The sequence below is a fragment of the Phallusia mammillata genome, chromosome 3, assembly GCF_965637545.1.
Source record: "Phallusia mammillata chromosome 3, kaPhaMamm4.hap1.1, whole genome shotgun sequence".
In the NCBI taxonomy this organism is placed as follows: Eukaryota; Metazoa; Chordata; class Ascidiacea; order Phlebobranchia; family Ascidiidae; genus Phallusia; species Phallusia mammillata.
In genome coordinates, this window is record NC_137254.1 from 1,899,639 (window position 1) to 1,927,461 (window position 27,823).

Below are 27,823 nucleotides of genomic sequence, written 5' to 3' on the forward strand. Positions count from 1 at the left end.
TTACAGTTTTAAATGGTTTAAAATATTTTTTATCCTCATTTACTGTAAATGATTTAAATTACCAGGTCTGTTAAAGTAAAATTGCAGTTAGTTCAAAGTAGACTGTTACAGTAAGAGTTATTCCCTACGTGTGTGTGCTCTTCCTTTCCTTTTTCCTAACCCTGGTGGTTAGATTCTAGGGACCTCTCGACTGGCCCCACCAACGTCCCCTTCCAGCCGTATTATACTTACAATGGGCCAAACTCACTTTCTGGTAAGCTCCTGCCACATAGCGTTTTATAAATACGGTGTAACGCGTTTAATCATAATCCACCAATCGTGTCCTCTTTTTGTGCCCCATAACGCCTTAACATTGCGTAGCTATTTCTGGCTTGGTGATTGTTCAGTGCAATTATGTCGCTTTGTTTTCTTTCACCAAGCGAAATAAACTCAACTCAAGTTCTTTGGGTCAACACTTCTGTTTGTTGTTTAAGAATTTTTTTAGGAAAAAAAAACCCTTTTTACAAAAACATAATGATTAAGTTACTCTTTACCATGCATCAACATATGTCTGTTCAAACCGCCAATGAATCTTATTTTTTAGCAACACATCAATTACTTTTTTCCCTTGTGTGTTTTATCGAGTGTACTTGCAAACTATCACAGCGGGCAAATCTTTTTCCACAAACATCACATCGATGAGGTTTCTCTTTGTAGTGTGTTAACATGTGTCTTTTCAAATTTCCACTTTGGGTAAATCTTTTTTCACAAACGTAACAATGATGAGGCTTCTCATTGGTGTGCAACAACATGTGTCTTTTCAAGTCGCAACCAAGACCGAATCTTTTTTCACAAACGTCACATTGATGTGGTTTCTCATTGGTGTGAATCAGCATGTGCGTTTTCAAATTTCCTCTGAAACGAAATCTTTTTTCACAAACATCGCATCGAAAACATTTCTCCTTGGTGTGTGTCAACATGTGAGTTCCTAAATGTTGACTGGTTCGAAATCGTTTTTCACAAATATCACATTGATATAGTTTTTCTTTAGTGTGGGTCAACATGTGTTTTTTCAAATATCCAACTAGGCTAAATTGCTTTTCACAAACATCACACGAATGTGGTCTTTCATTTGTGTGTGTCAACATGTGTTGTTTGAAATCTCCACTTCGGATAAATCTTTTTTCACAAACGTCACATCGATGAGGCTTTTGATTGGTATGAATCAACATATGTGTTTTTAAAGTTGCATTGTAACTAAAAAGTTTTTCACAAACATCACAACGATGAGATTTCATATTATTATGAGTTGACTTCTGTGTTTCTAAATGTGCACCTTGATTAAACCTCTGATCAGCAACATCGGACTTCCTTGATTTTTTCCTCATGTTGGGGCGAATGTCGCCTTCCAGATCGTGGTTAAATGCAAAGGTTTCTCTCTTGTCGCTCACATTGATGTTTGTTTATTGCAGTTAAATCAAACGCTTTTCATTTTGCGAGTATAACTGTGCAGGGCGTGAAGTTTTTGCTTACGTTTTTTTTTACAAACGAGTCCTGTAAGCTGAACTAAAATAGAAATTAATTTTTTTTGTTAAGTCGTTTAAATGGTGAAACATATTTCTAAATTTGGATAATTAGACTACATCACTGAATAGGGTAAATCACACAAACACACAAATTACAAGCTAGAAGGGTGGTTTTGCTATATCTGCCAATTTATTTTTTGTATGTCCTATTTACGACTCTATACTATACACTAGGGGTGTGCAACCTTTTTCGTCGGTGGGCCATGAAACCAATTTCGGATACCAAGCAAGCGAGGGCGATTTTTTTCATTTAAACAGTCAATTTGAAGTTCTCCTAAAGCATAAATACATTTATTTTCTAAAACATACAGAGTTTCGCCGCAACACTGGCTTTAACAACCAAATAGTTGTTTGCTAGAAAAAGGGAATCATTGGGTCACATTCGGTGAACTTCTTGCAAATGGTTGCATGGCCCAGTGATTGGAAAACGCTGGTTTAGCTTATACTTGTCCCGTTAGTAGAGCAACTTAGGAGATTTACCAAAAACTATTCGAAAAATATGCAGAATTTCCAGAAGAATTATCTTTTTCTCTGAATCAGTGTGTTGGCGAGTGTCACAATAATCGGATTGTGGCCCACGGGCGGGCGGTTGCACACCTCTGCTATACACCATCTGAGCTACTAACATGATTGTTTTGGCTTTGCAAAAACGAATAGGTCCCAACAGACGTGTACATGTAATTAATGAACAGTACGCGAATATATCAAGAAAAACATACAAAACAAGACTGGTAATTCCGTTAAAATGACACTAGCAAATTGGTACAGTTGCAATATGTACATGTAGTCCTGCAGAAACTGCATGTAGTGCAAAATTATTACAGATCATAGCCCCTTGAATTGGGGGCGATAACGGTCGTTAATCGTTTTGTTTACGTCTTATTGCCAGTCGTTTTCGAGATTTTTGTAAAGTTTGACGGTTTACTCTTTCATTTTAAAGTCAGCAAGTGGAGGATTACCAGCAAACCCTCTCGCGCAGTGCAGTGTCACGGTAAAAAAGAAACACGCCGCCAAAACAGCCTAACCTTTAGCAACTTTTTTCATTTTTCTATGTCATTCGCACTGGTTCAAACAAACTAAAACGGGAACAAAAACGTAAATTAGATTAAAGAAAACTTGACACCTCGACATTAGCGATGTTTGGTTGTTTATTGCAGTACTTTGTTAAATTTAATTTAACTATTTACGATTGTTCTGCGTCTTGCCGAACAACGTATTATTCTAACCGACATCAACTGGCTTCCCAATGTGGCAGTCAGCTGTGCAACAATTTCCTTTTTCCTATGTGGCATATTACAAGCGTCATTTATAATGGTGCGGATAGGTTGATCGCTCAAAGGTTACTTTTCTTGAATTTATCGCAACATAACAGACCACTAGCAAAATAGTTAAGTTGTACGTCCTTAACATAATATGCAAACAAAAATGCCATAACGAAACCAAGTAATGTGCTTAATAGTTTTGCCTCGCTGCTGAAAAGTCACTCAACTTGTTTCATAAACTTTGAGTTAATGCACATAAAATGATTTAGAAAGTAATTAGTTTGTGAGGCTGCGACCATTTGTAGGTTCTGATATGACTGGTTCGAAATCAGAGCAATCAGAGCAATCAGTGCTAGTCAAATGCTACATAGCCTTTCTGCATAAAACGTAAAACAGTTTACTTGCCCAGTCAGTTGGTACAACAGTCTTTTTATTCATCTATGAGTTCTTTTAAACAGCAACACAAACTTGTCTGCAGTGCTAACACAGTTTAGACTGTAACAAATATGCCACTATAGTACTCTACACTTTGTTCACCACCTAAAGTAAAAAGTAGTTTCAGTCTAAAGCTGGTTTTAAGACTAGATAGCCTATAATGTCTGGGACTCTGGGTGTCTGACTGTGCGCACCGATGCGTGTAACTAGAGCAGTCGTGAAGTGACGTCAGTGCGTAGTTGTCGTCACGGTTAAGTGGACATGAAAAAAAGCTTGCGCCCACATACCTACAGCGCTGGCTGGCAGATCAAATGTTTCATGCTACAGTTATTTCTAATGATTGAAGCCTCCCATTTTATCATTCATTTTCGTAAGCTTTGACAGGAACTGATCTTAACACAAAGATTGACCTGATTTAGAGCGTTGTAATGTTTTTGGTTTCATGTAATACAAGCAAATCTACCGTTAAAGTATATCAGCAGCAATAAAGTACATCACCTGCCAATGCAACTGTCCGTTCATACGGCCAGTAACTGGAGAACTGCAGCTTGAATGGCAACAGGCTACATAATGATTGCATAGAACCTGATGACATCGAACCTGATGACCTTTGAACAAATGAAGGCTTGCCAGTATGGCTGGTACTAGCAAACATTAAAGTGGGTCGTTCTAAGCAAACACTGGCCGAACGCGGAAATTGCCACATATGTTTAGATAGTAAACAGTCGTTAGATAGTAAATTCTCACACTGCATATTGGGACCTTCAAATTTCGCACTTTTACGCATTATAGGAAGCAAATGACTTGTTTCAAACCAGAGCAGCTAGCTTCAAAAAATTTGCCAACAATTTAGTTTATGAGTCAGTCGGTACAACAAATGTCTTATTACTGCCCAGATTTTTAAGCAACACGTTTTTTATTGAATGGTGCAATTTGTTTAAAGTATATCACTCAATACCACATTAAATTTGCCTCTCGTCTTCAAAAATTAGTAACAGTTTTAGGTCTAAACTGCTTTTCTTTAAAGTGATGTCAGTGCGTAATAGGCTGCGGGTTTAACCTGCCGGGGCCTAAGCCTTGCAAATGTGGGTTAAGTTGTATTTATTTCGCTTGTTGAAAAATCTTTTTTTTTGTTAAGTCGGAAAAGTAGCTGCCAAAAACAAAAACGTTCTTGTAACATTGTAAGTCACTCAATCGTATACAAACGCCATATATCATGTCAGGTGATTGCACCACAATGCCAGGATCTCTTATGACGTAAAGTCTACTGCGCTTTTGGCCTTTTAGTATCGAGATTAGATTGGACCATGTATAGCTTGTATAGTTTGAATATCGTCATGATAAAGGGTAAATATAACTCTGATGAAACTATTTTTAGATCGTTGATGGTCCAAAACTCTGGTAAGCTTTATTTCTGTCGGCATAAAATAAATTCCTGTTTCCCATGTATAATGTTTTCCCATGCTACTGCTGCCAGACATAATAAAAAATACGTATCGTGCACTGTACTAGTCGCATTCAGTGTTATTTACCCTGATGAAGACGACCTGTATATAGTGTATAGGACGTCGAAACGTCGGAATAAAATAACAATGCCAGAAGAGTTAAAAAAAACTTGATTATATATTCAGCATGCAAATGTTGACGAGCCCTCGTCACGTGACGCGTTTAAATACAGTGAAGCTGCAGCACGTTTCACTCTTTTGCACCGATGGTGCCCTTCTGAATTTTGCAGCTCATGTCGTTTCAACCTGGTGCAGATATTTTCGATTTGGTAAAAAGCTGTGACTAATGTCAAAATTTTCCGTCAAAAATGTGACGAAAGCAACTATTACTTTGACCTCAAAGAGTCAATGCATAATATGTTGCGTTAAACCTCGTTGCTGTGCTTCAAATTTTTCCCGTTCATGGGAGTTTTTTATGTTCTTTGTACATTATTTTGACATCATCTCAATACATACTTATGTGCTACTGTGATTAAAAGTTTCAGTCGGCTTAGCTATTTATGCTTCGGAGTAATATAGTCTATACTCCACAATGTACAAAGATCTATACAGCGTAATCACAAAAAGGAGTTCGCAACACAAGGCTCCGAGGTCCTACACAAGGTTCGCAAAAGTGGCAAAAAAGCTTTGTTTCGTCATCATTTATTTTGAATCATAAACCATTAAGTAAAAATAGTTAGGTTGATGTGGTGTGATGCTTGACACACCTCAATTTTTCGTTTTTTTAGGTCAAAAAAACCCGGCCTACTTATGACTCAAGTACTCACTTAACTTTCTTGAAAAGTTCGCGACAGATTTGAAGCAAGTTCAAAGAAGGTGGATGAGGTAAGTTTTTCTATTTATATACGTTTGAATAATTTGTGAGCAATTTTTTTCTTACCAAATTACTTTTTTTTCTGAATATTGTTTGCCAAAGTGTAGGAAAAAAATATTTTAGTTTGTAACTTAAAAGCTAGAGAAGTTTCCTGGTTCATCTGTATTATTGTAATATCTGACTTGTTGGTTTCAAAGTTCGTTTACGTTTAAGGTTTCTTACTGAACAATGCTAAACCAATTTCTATATCACAATACTGGTTCCGAATATAAACATTTTTTTGGTGTTTTAACAACCTTTAACCTTTCAAATTACATGGTCTTTTTTTAACTGAACCAGTTCTATTTGTACTTTTATCTAAAAAGCTTTAACTAAATCAGAATTCGATTGTAAAAGGTGAAGAGAGCTACTTTTCCTTTTTAACATATTTTTCCCTCCGTGGACCCCCTGAAAACAGCTCACAGACGCCTTGGGGGTTCGCGAACCCTAGGTTATGAACCACTGCTTTAGACGGAATAACCTGTTTGTGATTAATGTAATTTTTTTGCACTTGTGGTTTGGATTTTATCGCCATTGGCAGATTATTGTTTTATCCATTCAGTTACAGATAAAGCTCACTAGCACAGTGGTTTTCAAACTTTTTAAACCAACTCTAAACGTTGTTCTAAAAATTCATAACTCTAAATGTTGTTCTAAAGAGTAAACAAACACATGTAAACAATTCTGTTGTTGTGTTCGATAATATTTGTGCATCTTTATCGGCAAATAGTTTTCCATTATAATCTACAAACTTACCATTTGAAAATAATTCATCGCGTTGGATCACAATTTTAGAGGAATTATTGGGGAAAAAGTGTGTTTCTTGTATGCACAAACGTCAACATTGAACATCAACAGCTTCCGAAACATCAACAGCTTCCGGCAGCTTCCTAAATACTCAGAATTTATGAATGATGTTATAAGCTGTTAGTAGGAATTTTGTGTTGCAACTTTTTACTATTTTTCATGCAACTTTTAACAAGTATTGCGCAAAATGTAAAGGAGTGATTTATAAAACATCCTATAAAACTATTTCTAGTATGGTTCTATTCTCTTTGATTTGCATAACAAAGAGCTATGGGATGGATTAGCTGCATCTCAATGTTATCTATGACGCAACAGTTAGTTTGCAAGCTAGAAGTTCAACAACCCCAGCCAAGCACGACAGTGCCGGAACTAAATTAGAAGTGGAAGTATGACTTTTGACCAAACCGCACAAACGGTAACCGGTTGTGTCTTGTCTTTCAGGGCAAAGTTTTGTTGAGATACCTTAGTTAGTTAAACTATGTGTTTATAAAAGTGCATTCGTTATTTTGCAAGTACGAAGTGATAACCCTTGATATCTGTTAAGATGACAGTCTAAGGCAAGGATGTCTAAACTGCGACCTGCTAGTCATCTTCACGTCAAGAAGTATTTTGAACTTTGAATCTTAACCTAATTAAAAGGTACCATTCAGCTTTTAGGGGCGCAGTACTAGTACAGTATGAGAGCTGTTACTCTCCCCATTCGCCTTTTTATTTCTCGTGCGTGAGTGAAGACTGAAGAGAGATTGTTGCGCAATAATGCTCCCGAGACTGATTGAATAAGGCTAGAGTGCTAATTGTCAGTTAGGACACTTGTTTTTATAGCGCAGTGTTGATTGACTGTTGATATTTTTTAAAAACTTGTGCATAAATGCAATTTTTGTTAAAATTAAGTGCAACTTTCTCACTATTTTAGTGCAACAAAAACTTCCCCCATTAATGATATAAAAAAACGCAACATTACCTCATTAATTTGTAACGCCAATACACAACAACTTGTGTTTTACCAAAGTGTATTGGATGTCTTAATTTGGATTACAGACCCCAAAAAATAAGTTAGGTTTTTGCACGTTTATTTGTTTTTTCGAATTTTATTTACAAACATCACATCAATAGGCTCTTTAGCATGAATCAACGTGTGTTGTTTTAACAGTCGACATTGATTAAATAACCGATGGAATTTTTCTTTGCTGTGAGGCAATATGTAGTTATCAAATGTTAGTTTTGACAAAGCATTTATTACACACATAACACAGATAGTTTTTTTCCTTAATGTGAGCCAACATGTGTCTTTTGAAATGTTCACCAATGTTTTAAAGTTCCGCCTTGGTCAAAGCTTCTTTCACAAACACTACATCATTAGTGTTTCTGATTGGTGTGAATCAACATGTGCGTTTTCAAATGTACAAAGCGTTTTTCACAAACATCACATCGATGGGGTTTCTGATCGGTGTGTATCATCATGTGTTTTTTTAAATAACTCTGTAGGGAAAAACTTTTCTCACAAATATCACATCGATGTGGTTTCTCATCAGTGTGTGTCTTCAGGTGTGTTTTCAAATGACTCCGCATAGCAAAACATTTCTCACAAACATCACATCGATGTGGTTTCTCCTTAGTGTGAGTCAACATGTGTCTTTTCAAATCTCCACTCTGGATAAAAAAATTTCCACAAACATCACATCCATGTCGTTTCTCTTTAGTGTGGGTCAACATGTGTATATTCAATGCTCCAATAGCGCAAAATCTTTTTTCACAAACAGTACAATGGTGTGGTTTCTCATTGGTGTGTGTCATCGTATGATATTGTAAACCTCCAACTTGACGAAATTTTTTCCCACAAACATCACATTGATAAGGTTTGTCATTGGTGTGTGTCAACAAATGTGTTTTTAAATTCCACTGTAGGGCAAAGCTCTTCTCACAAACATCACATCGATGTGGTTTCTTATTGGTGTGTGTCAGTATATGTCTTTTTAAATTCCCCCGTTGTGCAAATCCTTTTTCACAAATAGTGCATCGATATAGTTTCTCTTTGGTGTGAGTCAATATGTGTGTTTCTAAATTCCCATTTTGACTAAATCTTTTCTCACCATTCCTGCGAGCTTGTTTGCATTGGGAAGAAGACATTCCCTGGAGGTTGAATCCCACTAATAAATGTCACAACCAGCCTATAATACAAAAAAAAGCTTTAGGCCGAGACTAATGTATCGTATTGAGGGAAAATTATGTAATCAGTCAGACAAGCTTTGCTTTTTTGGATTAAATTTATAGGGGGTAATGTCATAAAATATTTTGACTCACAGTGTGTTCGGTGAATACTGCGTAGTTATTTAGGTTACCATACACGAAATGAACTCCGAAAGCATACATCTTTTTTATGATATATGAAACATACAAATTTGCAATTCAGCAAAAACAGACAGATTTGTAAAAATGTCCGAGTTTAAGGGTTATTTATTTTGGTCACAAACTGTCCAAACCGCATGTCGAACAGATAATCGCTCTTCAGTAATCAAACGGAACACTAGTATTTTGATCGCTAATCTCAAATTTTTAGTTTTTATACTTGTTAATTCAAGACATGCAATTGCTGCAAATAATAGTTTCAATTGATTCAGTCTTGTTTGAAACCGAAACTAAACTATTAGAACAAACAAACATTTTAACAGATATGGTGGACCAGACGTTTTTCGAATCCGAGAATTTAGACGAATACAAGAAGTCATAACAGTGTGGGGGGGGGAAGTAATAGTCATGTGTGGTCTTTATTTTTGCGGAGCTAGTTACATTTGCTAACTCAGTTAAACTGCACACTTAAAAGATAACAAAAGTTTGACTTAGCATAACAGACCAGTGGTGAATTGTTTTGAACAGTGTGTTCTTAACAAAGCTATCTTCCCAATGCAACTAACATGCGTACGAGCTTTATCTCGGTACTGCTAAATAACTACTCTACCCCTTGGTTCCCTGATTGTTTACACTTTTTACTGCAAAGAAAAAATATATGACCAGTTTTTGCGCGTAGTAAATAATTTAGATATTGGCCAGCTGTGCAGCTGGGTACTATGTGCGTTCTGATATTAACTAAGAAATTAAATCGTTTGAAATCAGATCACACTGTCTGAGACGTGCATAATACTGCAAAGCGAAACTAGCCTTTTTTCAACAAATTCATGGCTACAAATGTTTAGTAATTCCCCTGCCATTTATCTTGAAATCAACGTAAAATTAGTACGGCATTCTGCGACAAATATATCGGACAATACTGTACTTTGTAACACTTAAGCCTGAAAATAGCCTCTACTGCCCGGGGCTCTGACTGTGCGCACCGATGCGTGTGACTGACTACCGATGACGCGAGGACATCAAGTAGATACGGTTGTCCACACTGTTGGCTGTCAAGTCAAATTACGCCCGAGGCCTTTTTATTATGTCCTGTCGTAATTTAAGCTTTCATGGCGTTTGGACAGTGTCCGTTTCTACATAATTGCAATACTAGCAAATTTATCGTGAGCATTAAGTCTTACATGCGACGTTTTACAGCAAATAAAACAATAATTATTACATGTAAACATTGTTCGTCCGGTTGCAATGTTATTCGAGCACAATATTTTTTCTAAATATATTATAATGCTGTGGCAATAATTTCTTTGCCTGCCTACCTTGTTCACACAAATAGACGCTGCGGTAGTTCGTTGCTATGTTTTTTCGTTGTAATCATATAAAGCTGGCTAATTATGTAGGCATAACCTGTGCAACAATGTATCGCTTGCAAACACCTGACGCGCAATTATAAAATACGCAAACGGTCAGTAACTGGACAACTGCACTAAGTAACCATGGACACAAAGAACAACAGTTTGAATAACAGGTGAGTCTACGAACAAATTGGCCGTTACTAGCAAACACTATAGTACTGGTTTCAAGTAATGGTGATTTACTACGACCTCTGACTTTTGCACGCAGTTTAGGTAGCAACTGACTCGTGTAGGCACGCCTGCCTCGATGGCGACTTGTTTAAGGCGGCTACAGTGTAAACTATGATGTTCATTGCAAATTGTAACGTTCAAATCAGCTACACACCCACATGGGATAAAAATAGAAGACTCAAAAAAAAAGTCTAAGAATAGACCTAGAATTCACCGGCGACAAAGTCGAAAATAAGCTAACTTATATATAGTAGGGCAAAATATTGGCTATTGCGTGAAACCTTTTTTCCTTTAAGTTATAGAATTCATTTTATGGCAAAGATGCAATTTATAAAGTCATACCGCCCTCGGACCGAGCTGCTATATGCTTCTTCTCAGGTACGAGCGGCTGTGTTCTACTTTAAACTTGAAGCGGAAACGACAGTATAAACATGAGGAAGTATGCGTAATGATGAGCAAACACCTTATTTACCATTAGAACATTCTGGAGGCAAAAAATATCTTATGACTTGCATGATAACGGAAATGCCAACACTTACATCCAGTTATAAAGAGGTTAAACACTTCCCCTACATGCTGTACAACATTATTGCAAACTACATTCTAACGTTGAACATAAACTTTGTGCACATTAATACCATGACCGTCACACTCGTTTAAAATCAGAGCACGGAGTCAGGGACAAGTTAAATGCTACGTAGGGTTTCAGCATCAAATGAAAAACAATTTAATACTTCCAGAGCTTAGGTGGTACAAAAAACGTTTTACTTTTCGTCTGTTTTTTTTTTCCTTCAAAATCGCCTAGTTTGTTTACAGAAAATATATCATTAAATACAATTCTGCACAAATAAAACTTGTTTCTCACCCAAAGATTTAAGTCAATACGTTTAGCTGAAACGCTAGACTTTTAGTACAAAGCCTTGGGGCACTGACTTCACGCACTAATGTGTGAAATTGACCATTGGTGAAGTGACGACAGTGCGTAGTTGTCACACAGCAAGAAGTAACTTAATGTTGATGATTTAGCTACCACTATGTAGTCCATGGGGGAGGAATGAAAATGTTTTGAATTGTCAACGAAGGAATTCATTGCCAAAGGTTGGGAACCTTTGATGTAATCAATAACAGGCTTGTCACTTGTGTATGTTTGCAGTGACACGTTTCATTTTGCATCAGTTTTGAAACAATTATTACAAGTTTTATCATTTTTGAGCACAACTTTCACACAAAATTTGTAAAGAGTTTTTATTTTATTTTCAACAGGTCCACTGGATATGAATGGATGTTTTACAACAACTATTGGTCATACATATTTTGGGTTTGTACCTTCTTACCACTTTGGTGATAAACAACATGGAAATATATTGAAAATTCTTCAATTGTAAATGAAGCTCACTGGTAAAAAAAGAACTTATGTAATTTGCTTTGATTAACTTACAACTAAAAACTTTGCTTTTACAGCAATTTTTGTAACATTGTTCTACTTTGCTTACTTACACAGGTCTGGGAAATAAATAAATAGCCTATTATTTGCATTCCCCCATCTGATAAAAGTAATACCCTAGTTCCAGATAGTTATCTGTGGTATTTGTAGATAATTTTTATTCTCTTTTTATTTAAAAAATGTTACATTATTGCATGTTTAGGCATTAAATTTCTCATTAACTGTTGCTGCATTACTGGCCTAATTGTAATTGTTATGATACAGAATTTGGATGGTCATTAATTCTTTTTTACTTTTTTTTAACTTATGTGTTGCAAATTCATGTTCTTTTTAAATACCACAGACTGAACAGGTTATTTTGGATGTTATGCTTTTACGTTCTTCAACATCTTTTATACCCACAACATAATAAATTTTTACTCGTAATTGTTGGGTTGAAAATGAATGCAGCTTTAAAGTGGGTTGTTATATTTATCTTGAGTATAAATTTAAAATCACAGAGACAATCATAATATTGAAATGAAATTCCAAATTGGAAATTAATAAACAGCCAAATTAATATGTTGCAAAAATGGATAGCACAGTTGTTGCAATGTATAAACTTTCTGCTGCTACACTAAGAGATCGGATAGTGGTTTTGTCAGTATAGCTATGAAATGCGCTGAATGGCATTGATTTTCTGTTATTAAAACAACTGTTGACAATATATATATATACATTGTTTGTTTCTTTTGGCCTTTTATATCACTATTAAATATTGAGGTGCATTATTACTATGGACAATTAATTTTTTTTGCCAGATGCTTTTCAATGTCGTTCCACACTAAACAACTGATAAAATATTTTTTAATAAAAAGGGCAACAAAAAGTGTTTTTTTGCGCTAATACACCAATCATTTCTGATTATTACAAATCTTACACTTGTTCAGTACTATCCAGTTTATATTTGTCTCAGCCTTTAGATCAATTCATCCAATACTTCTGATGAATGTTGCACTAATACAGTCTTAAACATGAGACATTAAAATGCATGTTAGTCTCCTTGAAAATTGTTTTCACATTTATATACTCTGGCTGTGTGACTATTCTGATTTTTAGCTTCTAGTTGGTGTCATTCTTTTACCTTTCCAACTTGTCCATACCTTTTTTGCAGCATCACTTTAGAAATAATTATATTTTGTTAACCACACAACTTTTTTTTTTTTTTTTTTCAGTTTTGTATGTGATGTAAACTGCCATTGAGTTTAATTTACATGATTTCTACTAGATGTATTTTTGCAAACCAGACAAAATTCTGCAAGAAGTAAACTATCTGTTAAGCTTTAAATCAAGCGTTCGTTTTGTTGATATTTGTATTATGCACCAACAATACATTTTAGCTTCATCTTGAATAAAAATATGATAAAAATGACAACCATACTAGTCTAGTTTACTGTGTGTTAATTTCAGGTGAAAGCGTTCGTTTTAAATATTAATTTCATGCATTTTTTACAGTTGTTTAATGTGTACTGTTTTACTAGTATGTGATATCTTTGTGCTTAAGATAGTGATGATGATGTAAAGGTGAAATATCTATTTTTAAAACTTATGACTTATTGTTTTTCTAAATTTAAATGATAATCACCAACAAGCATTGAGTAAAGTATATTAAGATATATACTCAACATGTTGAAACTTTGCCACTGACAGCACTAATGAGTTTCAAGAAATGCATGTTTAATTTATAGTTACAACTTTGCACGTAAAGCCAAAAGAAAACACCAAATAATGTTATCTGGGTTCAAATTTGTTTCAAACTTTTGTTGTAGTTTAACAAATTTCCTACAAAAACATTTTTTTACAATCACATCGATTAAGTTACTTCTTGCTGTGTGTCAACATACATTTGTCAAATCCCACATTGGACTGAATCTTATTTCATAAACAAAACATCAATGTTTTTTTTCTTTTGTGTGTTGTAACAAGTGAATTTTTGAACTTTCATCTTGTGCAAATTGTTTTTCACAAACATCACAATAATTAGGGTTTATCTTTAGCGTGAGTCATCATGTGTTTTTTCAAATCTCCGTTTCGGCGAAATTTTTTTTCACAAACATTACATTGGTAGGGTTTTTCATTGGTGTGTATCAACGTGTGTCTTTTCAAATGTCCTCGTTGGGAAAATGTTTTTTCACAAACATCACATCGATACGGCTTTTCATTGGTGTGTGTCAACATGTGTGCTTTGAAACTGTCTCGTTGGAAAAAAATTTTTTCACAAACATTACATCGTTGGGGTTTGCAGTTGGTATGATTCAATGTATGCTTTTTCAAAACTCCATTTTGGGCAGATCGTTTTTCACAAAGATGGCAACGATAGGGTTTCTCTTTTGTGTGAGTCAGCATGTGCTTTTTCAAATATTTCAAGTGGGCAAATCCTTTATTACAAAGATCACAATGATGGGTTTTCTCTTTAGTGTGAGTCATCATGTGTTTCTTCAAATCTCCAATTTGGCGACATCTTTTTCCACAAACATGACACTGATGGGGTTTCTCGTTGTTGTGTATCAACATGTGAACTTTCAAAGTTCCATTTAATGCAAAACATTTTTCACAAACATTACATCGATATGGTTTCTCATTGGTGTGGGTCATCATGTGTTTTTTCAAATCTCCAACTTGTCTGCTTCGTTTTCCACATATTTCACATATATAGGGTTTCTCGTTGGTGTGTGTCATAATGTGTGATTTTAAATTTCCACAGCCAATAAATCTTTTCTCACAAATGTTACATCGATAAGGTTTCTCATTGGTGTGACTCCTCATGTGTTTTTTTAAAGCTCCCTTTGCAGTGAAGCTTTTCTCACAAACATCACATCGATAAGGTTTCTCATTTGTGTGAATAAACATGTGCCTTTTCAAAAGTTCTCGTTGGGCAAATGTTCTTTTACAAATATCACATTGATGTGGTTTCTCACTGCTGTGAGAAAACATGTGTTTTTTTAAAGTACAACGTTGGCTAAATGTTTTTTCACAAATGTTACATCGATGGGTTTTCTCTTTAGTGTGAATCAACATGTGTTTATTCAAATTTCCACGGGTGCTGATTTTTTTCTCACAAATATTACATCGATAAGACTTCTTACTGTTGGCTTGAATCGTATGTTGTTGTTGATTTCCACTTTCAATAAACATTTTCTCGCAAATATTACTCTGCTCAGAACACAAATCTTGAGAACCCATTTCTCTTCAAGTTGGTTAATCAAGTAATATGTATTTTCAACAATTATTTGACGTACTAATGCTGTAATCTGAAACATGATTTTAGCATTTTACCAATTACTTCGGTTAGAAGGAAAGGAATAATAATTCCTAAATTGTTGTAAACAAATTTAGTTGAACGTTTTACGCCCGCAAACGTAGAAAAAAGGACAAATAAATAGTCACATGTATAGGCGCCGACTTTACATTTTTCCCGGGTATGCCAAATATATGTCGTCAAAGTGTTAAAAAAAAAAAAAAAAAAAAAAAAATGCTTTGTTTTCACGTAACAAAGCCCGTACACTTCTGGCCTAGCAAAATCGTTTTATACGTTATAAAATCGTTTGTTTCGTTTACAACGTGTCGCATATTTAACGCAGTGAATCATATGTGACGTATTATTGACTTTAAAGTTTACTGTACTTCAAACGATGTCCTAAACTGCCAGAAACTTTTGACAAGCTAACACGTTAATTTTTATAAGTACCAACTTTAGTGCCGTAAAAAAGCGTCGTTGTTTTTTCGGTTAAACTAGACAGTCGTTGTTATTGCGTTAAAGGCAGTTAAAAGAAAGATTGGACTGTATTCTTAAGGATAAACTTGCTACAGGTAAAGTTGCACATTGCACCTGATAGACTAATCAAAATATCTTTCGCAAACAAAAGTTTTTTTTTTCATCACAATTAGTTTGAAATTAGTCTTGTTTTGCTAAATAACTGCACGCATGATTTCGTGAGTTTAACTCCTCAAAATACTTACTTAAATATTTAACGTAAGGTTTCGTGTTGTTGAGATGACGGATAGAGCCAAACAGACTCACTATACTGTCTGTTTGGATATCTAACTGGCATCAACTGACTTCACTATGTGGCAGTCAGCTGTGCAACAACTTTTTTTAAGCGTGTCCGAATACAATGGTCATTTGTATTTTTTAGAAACAACCGGTTGGGCCACTGACAAATGATTCATACAGTACTTAACCAAATATGTGCAACAAACAAGCCATCATAAGATGAGACAAAATAACACTCTCAAAATCATATGTAGAATTGTAAACATTTGCTAATTTTATTTAACCTGTCAAGGTCTTTTGACAAAAGAATCACGAATGAAATAATTTTAGTATTCATGTGCAGCAACGATTATGTGGGTTAGATACAATTACACATGCGATTTAAAATTTCACGCCAAATCTTCGTTAACTATTACCCACATGTGTAGGATTAATTTACGTTTAGCTTGCTTCATTACATTTTTAAGTTCTTTCTTTATATTATGACCATTGGTAAACTGTTAAACCAGTGCGTTGTAAACATACTGAAATCGTCCATAACACAAATTATTTAACCTGCCCACTAGCTTTACCTCGCTACCAAAAATTCTTAACTGCGCAATCAGTTGTGCAATTGCGTCCTTCCACTTTTCAATATTTCGATATTACAGGATGCAATTTGACTCGCTCGTTTGAACAATGCCAAACTGGATGAACAATTTGCTAGCGCACGCTTTGATCCAATTTGGATTGCAAACATCTATTCAATTGCTGTGGCGCATTGGAACTCCCCTTTCCTGTGTGGTGAACTTTTCATTGCAAAAATAGTAGAACGAAACAGTTTCTGAATTGGCACGAAGTGCCTGCTACCAACTATTGTGCGGCGCAAGCCAATGTTATTACAGTTTTAGCACAATATGCACAAAAATATAGTACCATAGGCTGCACGAGTAAACCATAACTTAGAGGTAAAATACCAGTAGATCGTCATCATAAAACTGCTATTTTTAGAACGCTAACATTTGAAAACAAACAATTAATTGTGTTTTGTGTAGAGACTGAGTTTTAAACCTTCGTTTATTTTTAATTTTGTATTAATATATAATTTGGTGCGATTTGGTATTAATTTACGTTTAGCTCGGTTCATTTACATTTTTTAAAGCTTAGATTATGCACACAACCTCAACAGACCATTGGTAACTATTAAACCTCTGCGTGATAAACATTATGATATCGTCCAGTACAGAAATTATTTAACCTGCCCACTAGCTTTAGCTCGCTACTGAAAATTCCTTACCTGAGTAATCAGTTGTGCAGTGCACGTTCCCGTATTACAGGAAGCAATTCGACTCACTCGACTGAAATCAAAGCAAGCGATCAGCGACGAGTTGAATCCTGCATGTAGCCGTTATGGTGAATCTACAGTTCTGTTCTAATGCAATTTCTAGCGCATGCTTCGAAATCCAATTTAAATATCAAATTTCAGTCACTGTGGTGAAACTTTTACTGTGAAAATTAGTAGAACGAAACGGTTATGAATAGGTAAACGAAAATGCACAATGTGTCTGCTACAATCTGTTCTGCAACGCAAGCCAACAAATTGGTTACATATTGTTACACTTTTATCAAAATAAAAACATGAACTGCTGGGTAAAGTTATTTAAATTAGTAACGATTGTTTCCATTAACATCACATTGTAGCCAATGAATCAACTATTGTGAAACAATAATTTCTAACATACATAACAGCATGCAACTTATAATCGAAGACGAGTTACATGCGTCTTTACAATCAAAGAAAACAATTACATGTTTCAAGAAACCTGGCCTGGTCAGCAATTCTTTAAATTTCAATACAGGAAACAAAATCGTGCATGTTGTTACAAAATACTTTGGCTAGGAGTAAATTTTGTTTGAAAAATATATTCAGCATCAACAATATATGTGGCATGAACTGAGTGCTCATACAAAATTAAGAAGGGACAGATATGATAAACAGAACAGTTTTTTGACTTCTAATAGTGACAAATGTATGTTTTATTTTATTTAACATGTAGGGATTCTCGTTAGCGTGCATTATTGCGTTTGAATTATAGTAAGCATTCTCCACCGAAATACTTTTCAAAACATTTATTTGAATTTTGAGAAGTTTTCTATGAAAGCATTATTATTTAACGAACATCACATCGGTGTGTGTTATTATGTGCGTTTTCAAACAATCACCCCTGGCATATCTTTTTTCATAAATATGACATTGATGGGGTTTTTCATTTGTATGTGTCAACATGTATCTTTTCAAGTTTGTAGAGCTCTTTTGCCTTGATATTATGCCTGGCAGCAATAGCTTATATGTATCTTTTCAATTATCCACCTTCTGTAAATCTCTTTCCACAAATATGACATCTTTATCAGTTTTTACTCATTTTTCGGTTAAACAAGAAAAAAATTGTCAACGCATTGTGTTTAAAAACTATCTTGTTCTAGAGTCTAGACACCGATTATCGTGATGATGATTATTAACTTCTAATGTGCTATCTCACAAACACAAAATCACTAAAAACGTGCAAAACTTCTATGCACTAAAGCGGAACGAAAAGTTTCATAATCTCGTTGCTCTATGACTTTGTTTATACCGTATTAAATTGTGTAAAATTTATCTTAACTAACTGCTCCTATGTGTGTTACGTGTGAGTCATTTTTCGGCGTTCAGAAAACTGCTGAAGCACAGATTTAACAATGTAGAAAATTCGGAAGCTATTACTCAAGTAGCAAGTTTTTATTATGTGTTTTCCATTTTAGATTTAGACTCGATCAACTTAAACAGGGGTGGAATTTCAGGTTATTTATTTCTGCATTGCAAGTTGTAAAATAGATGACACAGTTACTGGATTCTAATAACCTGTTGTTGTCACATCAGTGACTGCGTTACAAAAATGTTTGTTGCTGCAATTTGGAAAAGCAAAAAGTCAAGTGGAGCCTTTGCTTGAATACTCTACACTGTTTTCAAATTTCAATTTTTTTTCTGTCAAACGTTTGAGTCAAAACATACAAAAATCTATTAAAGCAAACAGTTTTTCATAAACCTTACACTTGTGTGACTTTCCTACTTTGGACAAACAAATGTATTCTTACAAATGTTGCACTACTGCAGTCTTAGACCCAAATGTACATGAGATTCAAGTTTAAGACAACTCTCATTGTGTTGCCATGTGTTGAATCAAATCAAAATTTGCACCAAAACAAAATCTTTTATACAAACATCACATAAAAGGTTTTCCATTGGTGTGATGAACATGTGTTTTTCCGAACCACCTTGTCCGCAATATATCTTTTCATCAAACATCGATGGAGTTTCTCTAAGTGTGTGTCAACATGTGTCTTTTCAAAGTTCCAACTTCGCGAAATCTTTTCTCACAGACATCACATTGATGGGGTTTTTCATTTGTGTGAATCATCATGTGTCTTTTCAAATGTCCAACCCGGCTAAACATTTTCTTACAGACATCACACCGATGAGGTTTTTCTTTAGTGTGTGTCAACATGTGCCTTTTCAAATGTCCAACTTCGCTAAATTTTTTCTCACAAACAACATCACATCGATGAGGTTTTTCTTTTGTGTGGGTTAAACCGTGTGCTTTCAAATTTCCACCTGTTCTAAATCTTTTTTCGCAAACATTACATTGATGAGGCTTGACATTGGTGTGAGCCAACATATGGATTTTTAAGTGTCCAGTACGTCTAAACCTTTTCTCACAAACATCACATCGATGAGGGTTTTCTTTAGTGTGTATCAACGTGTGTTTTTTCAAATCTCCACTTTGGGCAAAACATCTTTCACAAACATCACATCGATGGGGTTTTTCTTTTGTGTGTGTCAAACCGTGTACTTTTAAATTTCCACTTTTGCTAAATCTTTTTTTACAAACATCACATTGATGAGGCTTTTCTCTGGTGTGAGTCAACATGTGTGTTTTCAAATGTCCACTTCGGGAAAAACTTTTTTCACAAACATCACATTGATGAGGTTTTTCTTTAGTGTGAGTCAATATGTGTGTTTTTAAATGACCACTTTGGGCAAACCTTTTTTCACAAACATCACATTGATGAGGTTTTTCTTTAGTGTGAGTCAAAATGTGCTTTTTCAAATTTCCACTATCGGCAAAACTTTTTTCACAAACATCACATCGATGAAGTTTCTCATTGGTGTGTGTTAACATGTGGCTTTTTAAATGCCCATGTCGGCGAAATCTTTTTTGACAAACATCACATCCATAAGGTTTTTCATTTGTGTAAATCAACATGTGTTTCTTTTCATCTCTCCTTTGGGCAAATCTTTTCTCACAAACATCCCATCCATAAGGTTTCTCTTTAATTTGAGTAAACATGTTACTTTTTTATGTTCTGAAAACAAGAATGTTATGTTTAAAAAATAAGATTGTCACATGGTTTAATGTCACAACAACCTTGGTTTGATGCATGGTCTTTGTCATTCCGTGTTTTTTTTAAGCGAATGGTGACAACTTGGTAATAAGACTATTGATTCCAGCAAAGTTACCACCCAGTCTCATTTTCATAACGTGCCAACGTCTTCTTCTAATGCGAGAACCCCCTTAATAGTGTATAGTGAAGGTACAGCTGCAGCGTTTTTATCAACAATTCACCACTTGTGGTCTATACTTTGTCGCACAATTTCTTTTTCAAACCAAAAACAAGGAAACTCAAATATTTCCACTAAATTATTTATTCATGGCTTTAACGTGAGGGTCATAGAGCAGTTTGCAGATAGGCTAACACAATTTGAAGATCAACTAAATATCAGCTGGTATATTTTCATGGTAATGTAGCTGGCAAATGTGCATTATTACGGTTTTTACGTAGCGTTATGATTTGAAACAGTGATTTTCCGCCGGGAGAAATTCCTTCCAACTTGGGAATTATAATTGTTCAAGGAAGGGATATGGTGTTCGTAAAAGTTTAGTTCAGTGGTTCCCAAGGGAGGAATTTACTTTAATTTTACATTTTGTTTGTAAATAGATATCTCAGCTTTGCGGATATCACCCATAAAGTTGATAAAATACACGATTTTAAATAAAAATTTGTACGGTGTTTTTTTTACTACAGTGGTTCCCAACCGGAGGTTCGCGAGCACCTCGGTACTTTTGCACGATGTTAATTTTCTTTGCTGGACGGTAATAACTATTTGTAAACAAAGTGCTTTTTTATGAGTTGTTTCGTCATAACAAGTCATAACTACAACAAACACAATCATGCGCTTACCATTAAAATAGTTTTGGAGATATTAAACATGCTTTGAATTGCTGAGGGAGGAATTCATCGAAAAAGGTTTGGAACCACTGCTTTAAAACATTTAATTATTCACGATGCGTTTTACAAACTGCAAAGGCTACTCCTCCACTGAAGTTTGCATCAACTGGCTTCGCAATGTGGCCGTCAGGTGTGCAACAGTTTTCTTTTCCGGAATGTTCGATTACAGGCGCAATTTATATTGGTCACAATTAGGTCCAAATCGCTAGCTGGCAAGATAAGGCAAACACAATTCAAATGGATCTTGTTCTCAGGCCCAAAAAATTCTAACTTTGTTTTTTATTCAAGACATACCATTCAATAAACAATTATATCAGCTCTACGTTTAAAAACCGAAAGTAAGCTATGATATCAAAAAATATTACAACAACAATTTTGCCATAAAAATGACACCCAAACAAACATTTGCGCAGTGCAGTTAAGTTGCTCGTTTAAAAGGTAGGTTACCCCCAACGAAGTCAAGACAACAGACCCTTAATGAAATATCTGTGTTCTGCAAAACCAACCTAAGAAATCGACTTTTGTACATTCTCGTATTACAGAAAGCAATTGATTTGTTTGAAATCAGACTACGCAATAAAATGGAGTCAGTGCATCTAATGCAGTATTAGCATCACAAAACCTTTTACTACGGCATATGTTCGTCAATACGGAACTGTAATAATTTAATGTTTGCCTGAAGAAATAACTTAAAAGCGTCTTCAAACTCATATACAGCCTGCATTGCCTGGGGCTCTAACTGTGTGCACCGATGCGTGCAATGTAAAAAAAAGAAAACTTGCGCTCACATACAGCGCTGGCTGGCAGGTCAAATTAATGTGCGTTATTTAATTCTTTCCATAAACCCGCCTTTATTTTAGCTTTGAGAAGAACTCAGGTTAACCGATTTACCTGATTCAAGGCGTTGGAAGAGCGTCAGTTTCTACATAACCAAATGTAACGCTTATCGCAATAAACTACCTAACCTGCTAAACTGTACAGCAAATAAACCAATCATTATTACTTGTAAACGATATTAATCCAGTTATACTTTCACGCTCACATTAGCTTCTTTTTACTAACAGAAATGCCTTCGCCTGTGTGTTTACAACGTAAAATGTTGGACGCTGCAGAAGTGCTTTGAGCAAGCTACGAACAACACAATGAAATACACTGAACATTGGTGCATATCAGTTAGAGGAAGGTTATCATTGACAAAGACTCCCTACTTAACATACGCATGACAAATCAGTTTAATCCAGACACTTGGATGCAAAGTATCAAAGGGTGTAAAACTTCGTCGTTTCTCTCAAACATGCTGTGTAAATGCACGGTAGTGAAAAATAACACACATCCATATTAAAAATCTGAACAGACAGATAAACAAAGATAACCACATTTCTTCGCAAAGTATAACGGTTATTGAAAGTAGCACAAGATGTTATGAGCAGCGTAACAATTTTTTCATGTGTTTCAAATATTTGTAAAGCCAAATTCTCGACTAAAGTTATAAGCTAACTAGCGTCAACTGGCTTCCCAATGTGGCAGTGAGCTGTGCAACAATTTCCTTTTCCTGCGTGCCTGATTACAAGTGTCATTTATCTGGTGCAGTTAAGTTGCTCGAAAATCCATCAACTACCACGATCAGTTGTTGCGCATACATGAAATATTTTAGGAAATAATTAGTTGTACAGCTGAGTCTTAAAGTCAGAGAAACCAGACGAGAACGAGTTAAATGTAGTATAGTGTTTCTGCACTAAACATAAAAAAATCCTGTTTGTTGTTGTTAAAAAATATCAATAAACACTTACTGCCCAGATTAAACTATGTTTCTCGCCTAAAAATAAGTTAACACGTTCCAGCTAAACCTCTACACTCGCATTAGCACAAAGCTTCAATTCCCTGTGGCTCTGACTGTGCGCACTGATGCGTGTAACATTGGTGAAAAGACGCACCCGATTCGTCAACAAGTGCTCGATTAGAAGCGCTTGTGTTATGAAAAAATCCCCGTTTCTTATCGGGCGGTGTTATAATTTTAGAACATGTGTTATAACACAGCCCGATTTTATCGGCAATGGTAGTGAAGCATTAAATTTATTTTTTATTGAAAAATATCATATTTTCTGTGGAAATAATCGCAGGTGAAATGAGTTTTACATGAAATTGGCAGTTAAATGTGAACTGTTATGACAAAAGCAAACGCATTTTAAGCAGCGAAATAGCAGCAGTACCAGATTCTCCTCGATTGTAAACTGTAAAATACAAAATGGGCCAAGGTTGTTGTATCTAATAGGCATCCATGTTCTGATAACAAATGGAGTAATAAAAAGTGACAGTTCAGGTGGGGGAAGCATTTCCAGTGCTTCATGAAGCAAACTAAGGCCCAGCACACTATCAAATGAAGGACTTGGGACATTGGATTTGAAAAGCAATGATACATGGTAAGTGGTTGTCAATTGTCATGATATGCTTGTCATTCTCAACTGTTTCTATTATTTTAGCAGATGGTCATTTGTTATTTTTTAGGCATGTTAAAAAATATGGTAGCTCATCTCTAGTGTGATCCTGGTTTTGTAAAACATTGGCTTTCATTTCTACTGGCCTAACTCAAGCATTTTTGTGTAAACTCCTACTTGTCAAATTAAATGTTGCCTACACTTTTTCTTTTATTTTTTGTTGCAGTTCAACATCTGGAAAACTGAATAGAAGCAGAAAAAAGCAGCACAATCATTCCAAAGGTAATTCAAGATTGCCTTGGACAACATGGAAGAAAGTAATTGATTGTGGAAGAATGGTGTGGGTGAAATGAGCTCACTGAAGTGTCAGCTAAATCATTGATGCATACAAAATGCTTCTTGCCTCGCTTGCATGGGAACATTTTATTTTAAGATATTCACCACACACTTCAGTTTTACATGAATCGAAATATGTGTGTTTTTTGCCGCTGTACTACCCGAAGGCAGGTTTATTTAACAATTCTTGTGCCCAATTTAAAGCAAACTTGTTATGTTAGATGTGTTCAATGATTTGTTGGTGTTATTTTAATCTCGTACCCAAATTAAGGCAAACTTGTTGTGTTGGTTAGATGTGTTTAAACATTTGTTGGTATTAACGCTGTCTTACCTACATGACATAATCATGGCGTCGTTAAAAAAGCATCTTTTGGGTAAATATTTATACATTTTCACTTTGATGTAGACTCTTTCAGTAAAAGTGATTCATCAGACAGGAATGAAAAACCTTTATTTTCAACCAGTAATCTCTATGATACAACCTCATCTTTCACATGGTAGCTGGTTTAATTTTATTTCAGTAACTCGCAACACATTGCATTTTCAGCTGAACAATGTTGTTTCACCTTTTTTGTTTCTCAGTCTGTTCACTTGATGACCCCTTTTTAGTGTACTCATTGTAAATGCAGGTTTTTGCTTGATAAATCAATCTTCTAATTATTTATCCTCTTCACATTTATTTCTTCTTTCATATAACTGTGGCACCCAATATGAGTATGTTATTGTGTGGAAATTGGGTTTATGAGGTGCTTTATTTTTTCATTAATAAAATGTTGCCCTTAACTGTGCATTTGTTATTTCATCATTTTAAGTACTAGTATTAACTGGTTTAAAATCACAAAGGGCTTGATGTAAACAAAAACGGTTTCACAGGTCAACTCTAAACTACATCTAGTAAACGCATAAAAAATATCTTTAGAATCTAACCACCACATGATAAATGAGAGGCGTACATCATAAGCGAACGAAGGGCATGACCGCTTTAAAATGATTTTTCGCGCTGACGACCTTTGTAGCATATACAGGCTCCAGATCACAAACGGATTAAGATAAATGAAAACGGTTTTCACAGGTCAACTCTAAAATACATCTAGTAAACACATACCAAATATCTTCAGAATCTAACCACCACATGATAAATGAGAGACGTACATCATAAGCGAACGAAGGGCATGACCGCTTTAAAATAATCTTATGCGCTGACGACCTTTGTAGCATATACAGGCTCCAGATCACAAACGGATTAAGATAAATGAAAACGGTTTTCACAGGTCAACTCTAAAATACATCTAGTAAACGCATAAAAAATATCTTTAGAATCTAACCACCACATGATAAATGAGAGGCGTACATCATAAGCGAACGAAGGGCATGACCGCTTTAAAATGATTTTTTGCGCTGACGACCCTTGTAGCATATACAGGCTCCAGATCACAAACGGTTTAAGGTAAACAAAAACGGTTTTCACTGGTCAACTCTAAAATACATTGAGTAAACACATACCAAATATCTTTATCTTCTAAGAAGAACATCAAAAACAAGAGGCGTACATCATAAGCGAGCGCAGGACACGACCGCTAGTGCTGTCGATTTCATGTGGGCCTATAGCATGTAAATTTCTTGTAGCGTGTAGAATACAATCTCAACGTATAGTGATGATGAGCGCCTCTTGATTTTAGGGTAATGATAGGAATTGATTGATATTTTGCATGCGTTCACTCGACGTAGGTCTAGTTTAAAGTTAACCTGTGAAAACCGTTTTCAATACTTTATGTCGTTTGTGTTCTGGAGCCTGTACATGCTACTGGGTCGACAGCGCATAAAATTATTTTGAAGCGGTCATCCCCTTCGTTCGCTTGTACGCCTCTCATTTATGATGTAGTGGTTAGATTCTAAAGATATTTGGTATGTGTTTACTAGATGTATTTTAGAGTTGACCTGTGAAAAACATTTTCATTTATCTTAAACCGTTTGTGATCTGGAGCCTGTATATGCTACAAGGGTCGTCAGCGCAAAAAATCATTTTAAAGCGGTCATGTCCTTCGTTTACTTATGATATACGCTTCTCATTTATGATGTGGTGGTTAGATTCTTAAGATATTTTTTATGCGTTTACTAGATGTATTTTAGAGTTGACCTGTAAAAAACCGTTTTTGTTTCCCTTAAACCGTTTGTGATCTGGAGCCTGTATATGCTACAAAGGTCGTCAGCGTATAAGATTATTTTAAAGCGGTCATGCCCTTCGTTCGCTTATGATGTACGCCTCTCATTTATCATGTGGTGGTTAGATTCTAAAGATATTTTGTATGCGTTTACTAGATGTAGTTTAGAGTTGACCTGTGAAAACCGTTTTTGTTTACATCAAGCCCTTTGTGATTTTAAACCAGTTAATACTAGTACTTAAAATGATGAAATAACAAATGCACAGTTAAGGGCAACATTTTATTAATGAAAAAATAAAGCACCTCATAAACCCAATTTCCACACAATAACATACTCATATTGGGTGCCACAGTTATATGAAAGAAGAAATAAATGTGAAGAGGATAAATAATTAGAAGATTGATTTATCAAGCAAAAACCTGCATTTACAATGAGTACACTAAAAAGGGGTCATCAAGTGAACAGACTGAGAAACAAAAAAGGTGAAACAACATTGTTCAGCTGAAAATGCAATGTGTTGCGAGTTACTGAAATAAAATTAAACCAGCTACCATGTGAAAGATGAGGTTGTATCATAGAGATTACTGGTTGAAAATAAAGGTTTTTCATTCCTGTCTGATGAATCACTTTTACTGAAAGAGTCTACATCAAAGTGAAAATGTATAAATATTTACCCAAAAGATGCTTTTTTAACGACGCCATGATTATGTCATGTAGGTAAGACAGCGTTAATACCAACAAATCATTGAACACATCTAACATAACAAGTTTGCTTTAAATTGGGCACAAGAATTGTTAAATAAACCTGCCTTCGGGTAGTACAGCGGCAAAAAACACACATATTTCGATTCATGTAAAACTGAAGTGTGTGGTGAATATCTTAAAATAAAATGTTCCCCTGCAAGTGAGGAAAGAAGCATTTTGTATCCATCAATGATTTAGCTGACACTTCAGTGAGCTCATTTCACCCACACCATTCTTCCACAATCAATTACTTTCTTCCATGTTGTCCAAGGCAATCTTGAATTACCTTTGGAATGATTGTGCTGCTTTTTTCTGCTTCTATTCAGTTTTCCAGATGTTGAACTGCAACAAAAAATAAAAGAAAAAGTGTAGGCAACATTTAATTTGACAAGTAGGAGTTTACACAAAAATGCTTGAGTTAGGCCAGTAGAAATGAAAGCCAATGTTTTACAAAACCAGGATCACACTAGAGATGAGCTACCATATTTTTAAACATGCCTAAAAAAATAACAAATGACCATCTGCTAAAATAATAGAAACAGTTGAGAATGACAAGCATATCATGACAATTGACAACCACTTACCATGTATCATTGCTTTTCAAATCCAATGTCCCAAGTCCTTTATTTGATAGTGTGCTAGGCCTTAGTTTGCTTCACGAAGCACTAGAAATGCTTCCCCCACCCTGAACTGTCACTTTTCATTACTCCATTTGTTATCAGAACATGGATGCCTATTAGATACAACAACCTTGGCCCATTTTGTATTTTACAGTTTACAATCGAGGAGAATCTGGTACTGCTGCTATTTCGCTGCTTAAAATGCGTTTGCTTTTGTCATAACAGTTCACATTTAACTGCCAATTTCATGTAAAACTCATTTCACCTGCGATTATTTCCACAGAAAATATGATATTTTTCAATAAAAAATAAATTTAATGCTTCACTACCATTGCCGATAAAATCGGGCTGTGTTATAACACATGTTCTAAAATTATAACACCGCCCG

General features: G+C 35.2%; 2 protein-coding genes and 2 long non-coding RNA genes across 4 annotated transcripts; 1 reads left to right on the forward strand and 3 right to left on the reverse strand.

The window, feature by feature from the left end:
* Nucleotides 1-590: 590 nt before the first annotated feature.
* On the reverse strand, nucleotides 591-14,799 carry LOC145218165 (uncharacterized). The gene is made up of 5 exons (XM_080085561.1): nucleotides 14,360-14,799; nucleotides 14,068-14,275; nucleotides 8,239-8,574; nucleotides 7,790-8,154; nucleotides 591-1,439 (listed from the first exon to the last, which is right to left on the reverse strand). The coding sequence occupies exons 1-5, from the start codon at nucleotides 14,771-14,773 to the stop codon at nucleotides 591-593; spliced, it is 2,172 nt and encodes a 723-aa protein (XP_079941687.1). The 5' UTR covers nucleotides 14,774-14,799.
* Nucleotides 14,800-19,105: 4,306 nt separating this feature from the next.
* Nucleotides 19,106-20,190, reverse strand: LOC145217902 (uncharacterized). Its single transcript, XM_080085284.1, has 2 exons — nucleotides 19,557-20,190; nucleotides 19,106-19,472 (listed from the first exon to the last, which is right to left on the reverse strand). The coding sequence occupies exons 1-2, from the start codon at nucleotides 20,111-20,113 to the stop codon at nucleotides 19,169-19,171; spliced, it is 861 nt and encodes a 286-aa protein (XP_079941410.1). The 5' UTR covers nucleotides 20,114-20,190; the 3' UTR covers nucleotides 19,106-19,168.
* A 2,877-nt stretch (nucleotides 20,191-23,067) lies between these two features.
* Nucleotides 23,068-24,696, forward strand: LOC145217918 (uncharacterized). Its single transcript, XR_013857517.1, has 2 exons — nucleotides 23,068-23,557; nucleotides 23,799-24,696. It is a non-coding gene; the product is annotated as an uncharacterized LOC145217918 (long non-coding RNA).
* Nucleotides 24,697-26,331: 1,635 nt separating this feature from the next.
* LOC145217916 (uncharacterized) lies at nucleotides 26,332-27,817 on the reverse strand. The gene is made up of 2 exons (XR_013857515.1): nucleotides 27,400-27,817; nucleotides 26,332-27,157 (listed from the first exon to the last, which is right to left on the reverse strand). It is a non-coding gene; the product is annotated as an uncharacterized LOC145217916 (long non-coding RNA).
* Between the last annotated feature and the right edge of the window lie 6 nt (nucleotides 27,818-27,823).

Excerpts from the sequence above, each read along its gene's own strand:
- LOC145218165 (XM_080085561.1), bottom strand. The coding sequence starts at position 14,773 with ATGTTTTCTCACAGCAGTGAGAAACCACATCAATGTGATATTTGTAAA. Across the intron at positions 14,276-14,359 it reads CATTAAATGGAACTTTGAAA|AAACACATGATGACTCACAC; the intron begins GTTCACATGTTG and ends GGAGATTTGAAG. Across the intron at positions 8,155-8,238 it reads AAAATTTCGTCAAGTTGGAG|CATTGAATATACACATGTTG; the intron begins GTTTACAATATC and ends GCGCTATTGGAG.
- LOC145217902 (XM_080085284.1), bottom strand. The coding sequence starts at position 20,113 with ATGTTGATTTACACAAATGAAAAACCTTATGGATGTGATGTTTGTCAA. Across the intron at positions 19,473-19,556 it reads TGTGATGTTTGTGAGAAAAG|ATTTAGAACAGGTGGAAATT; the intron begins GTTTAGACGTAC and ends TTGCGAAAAAAG.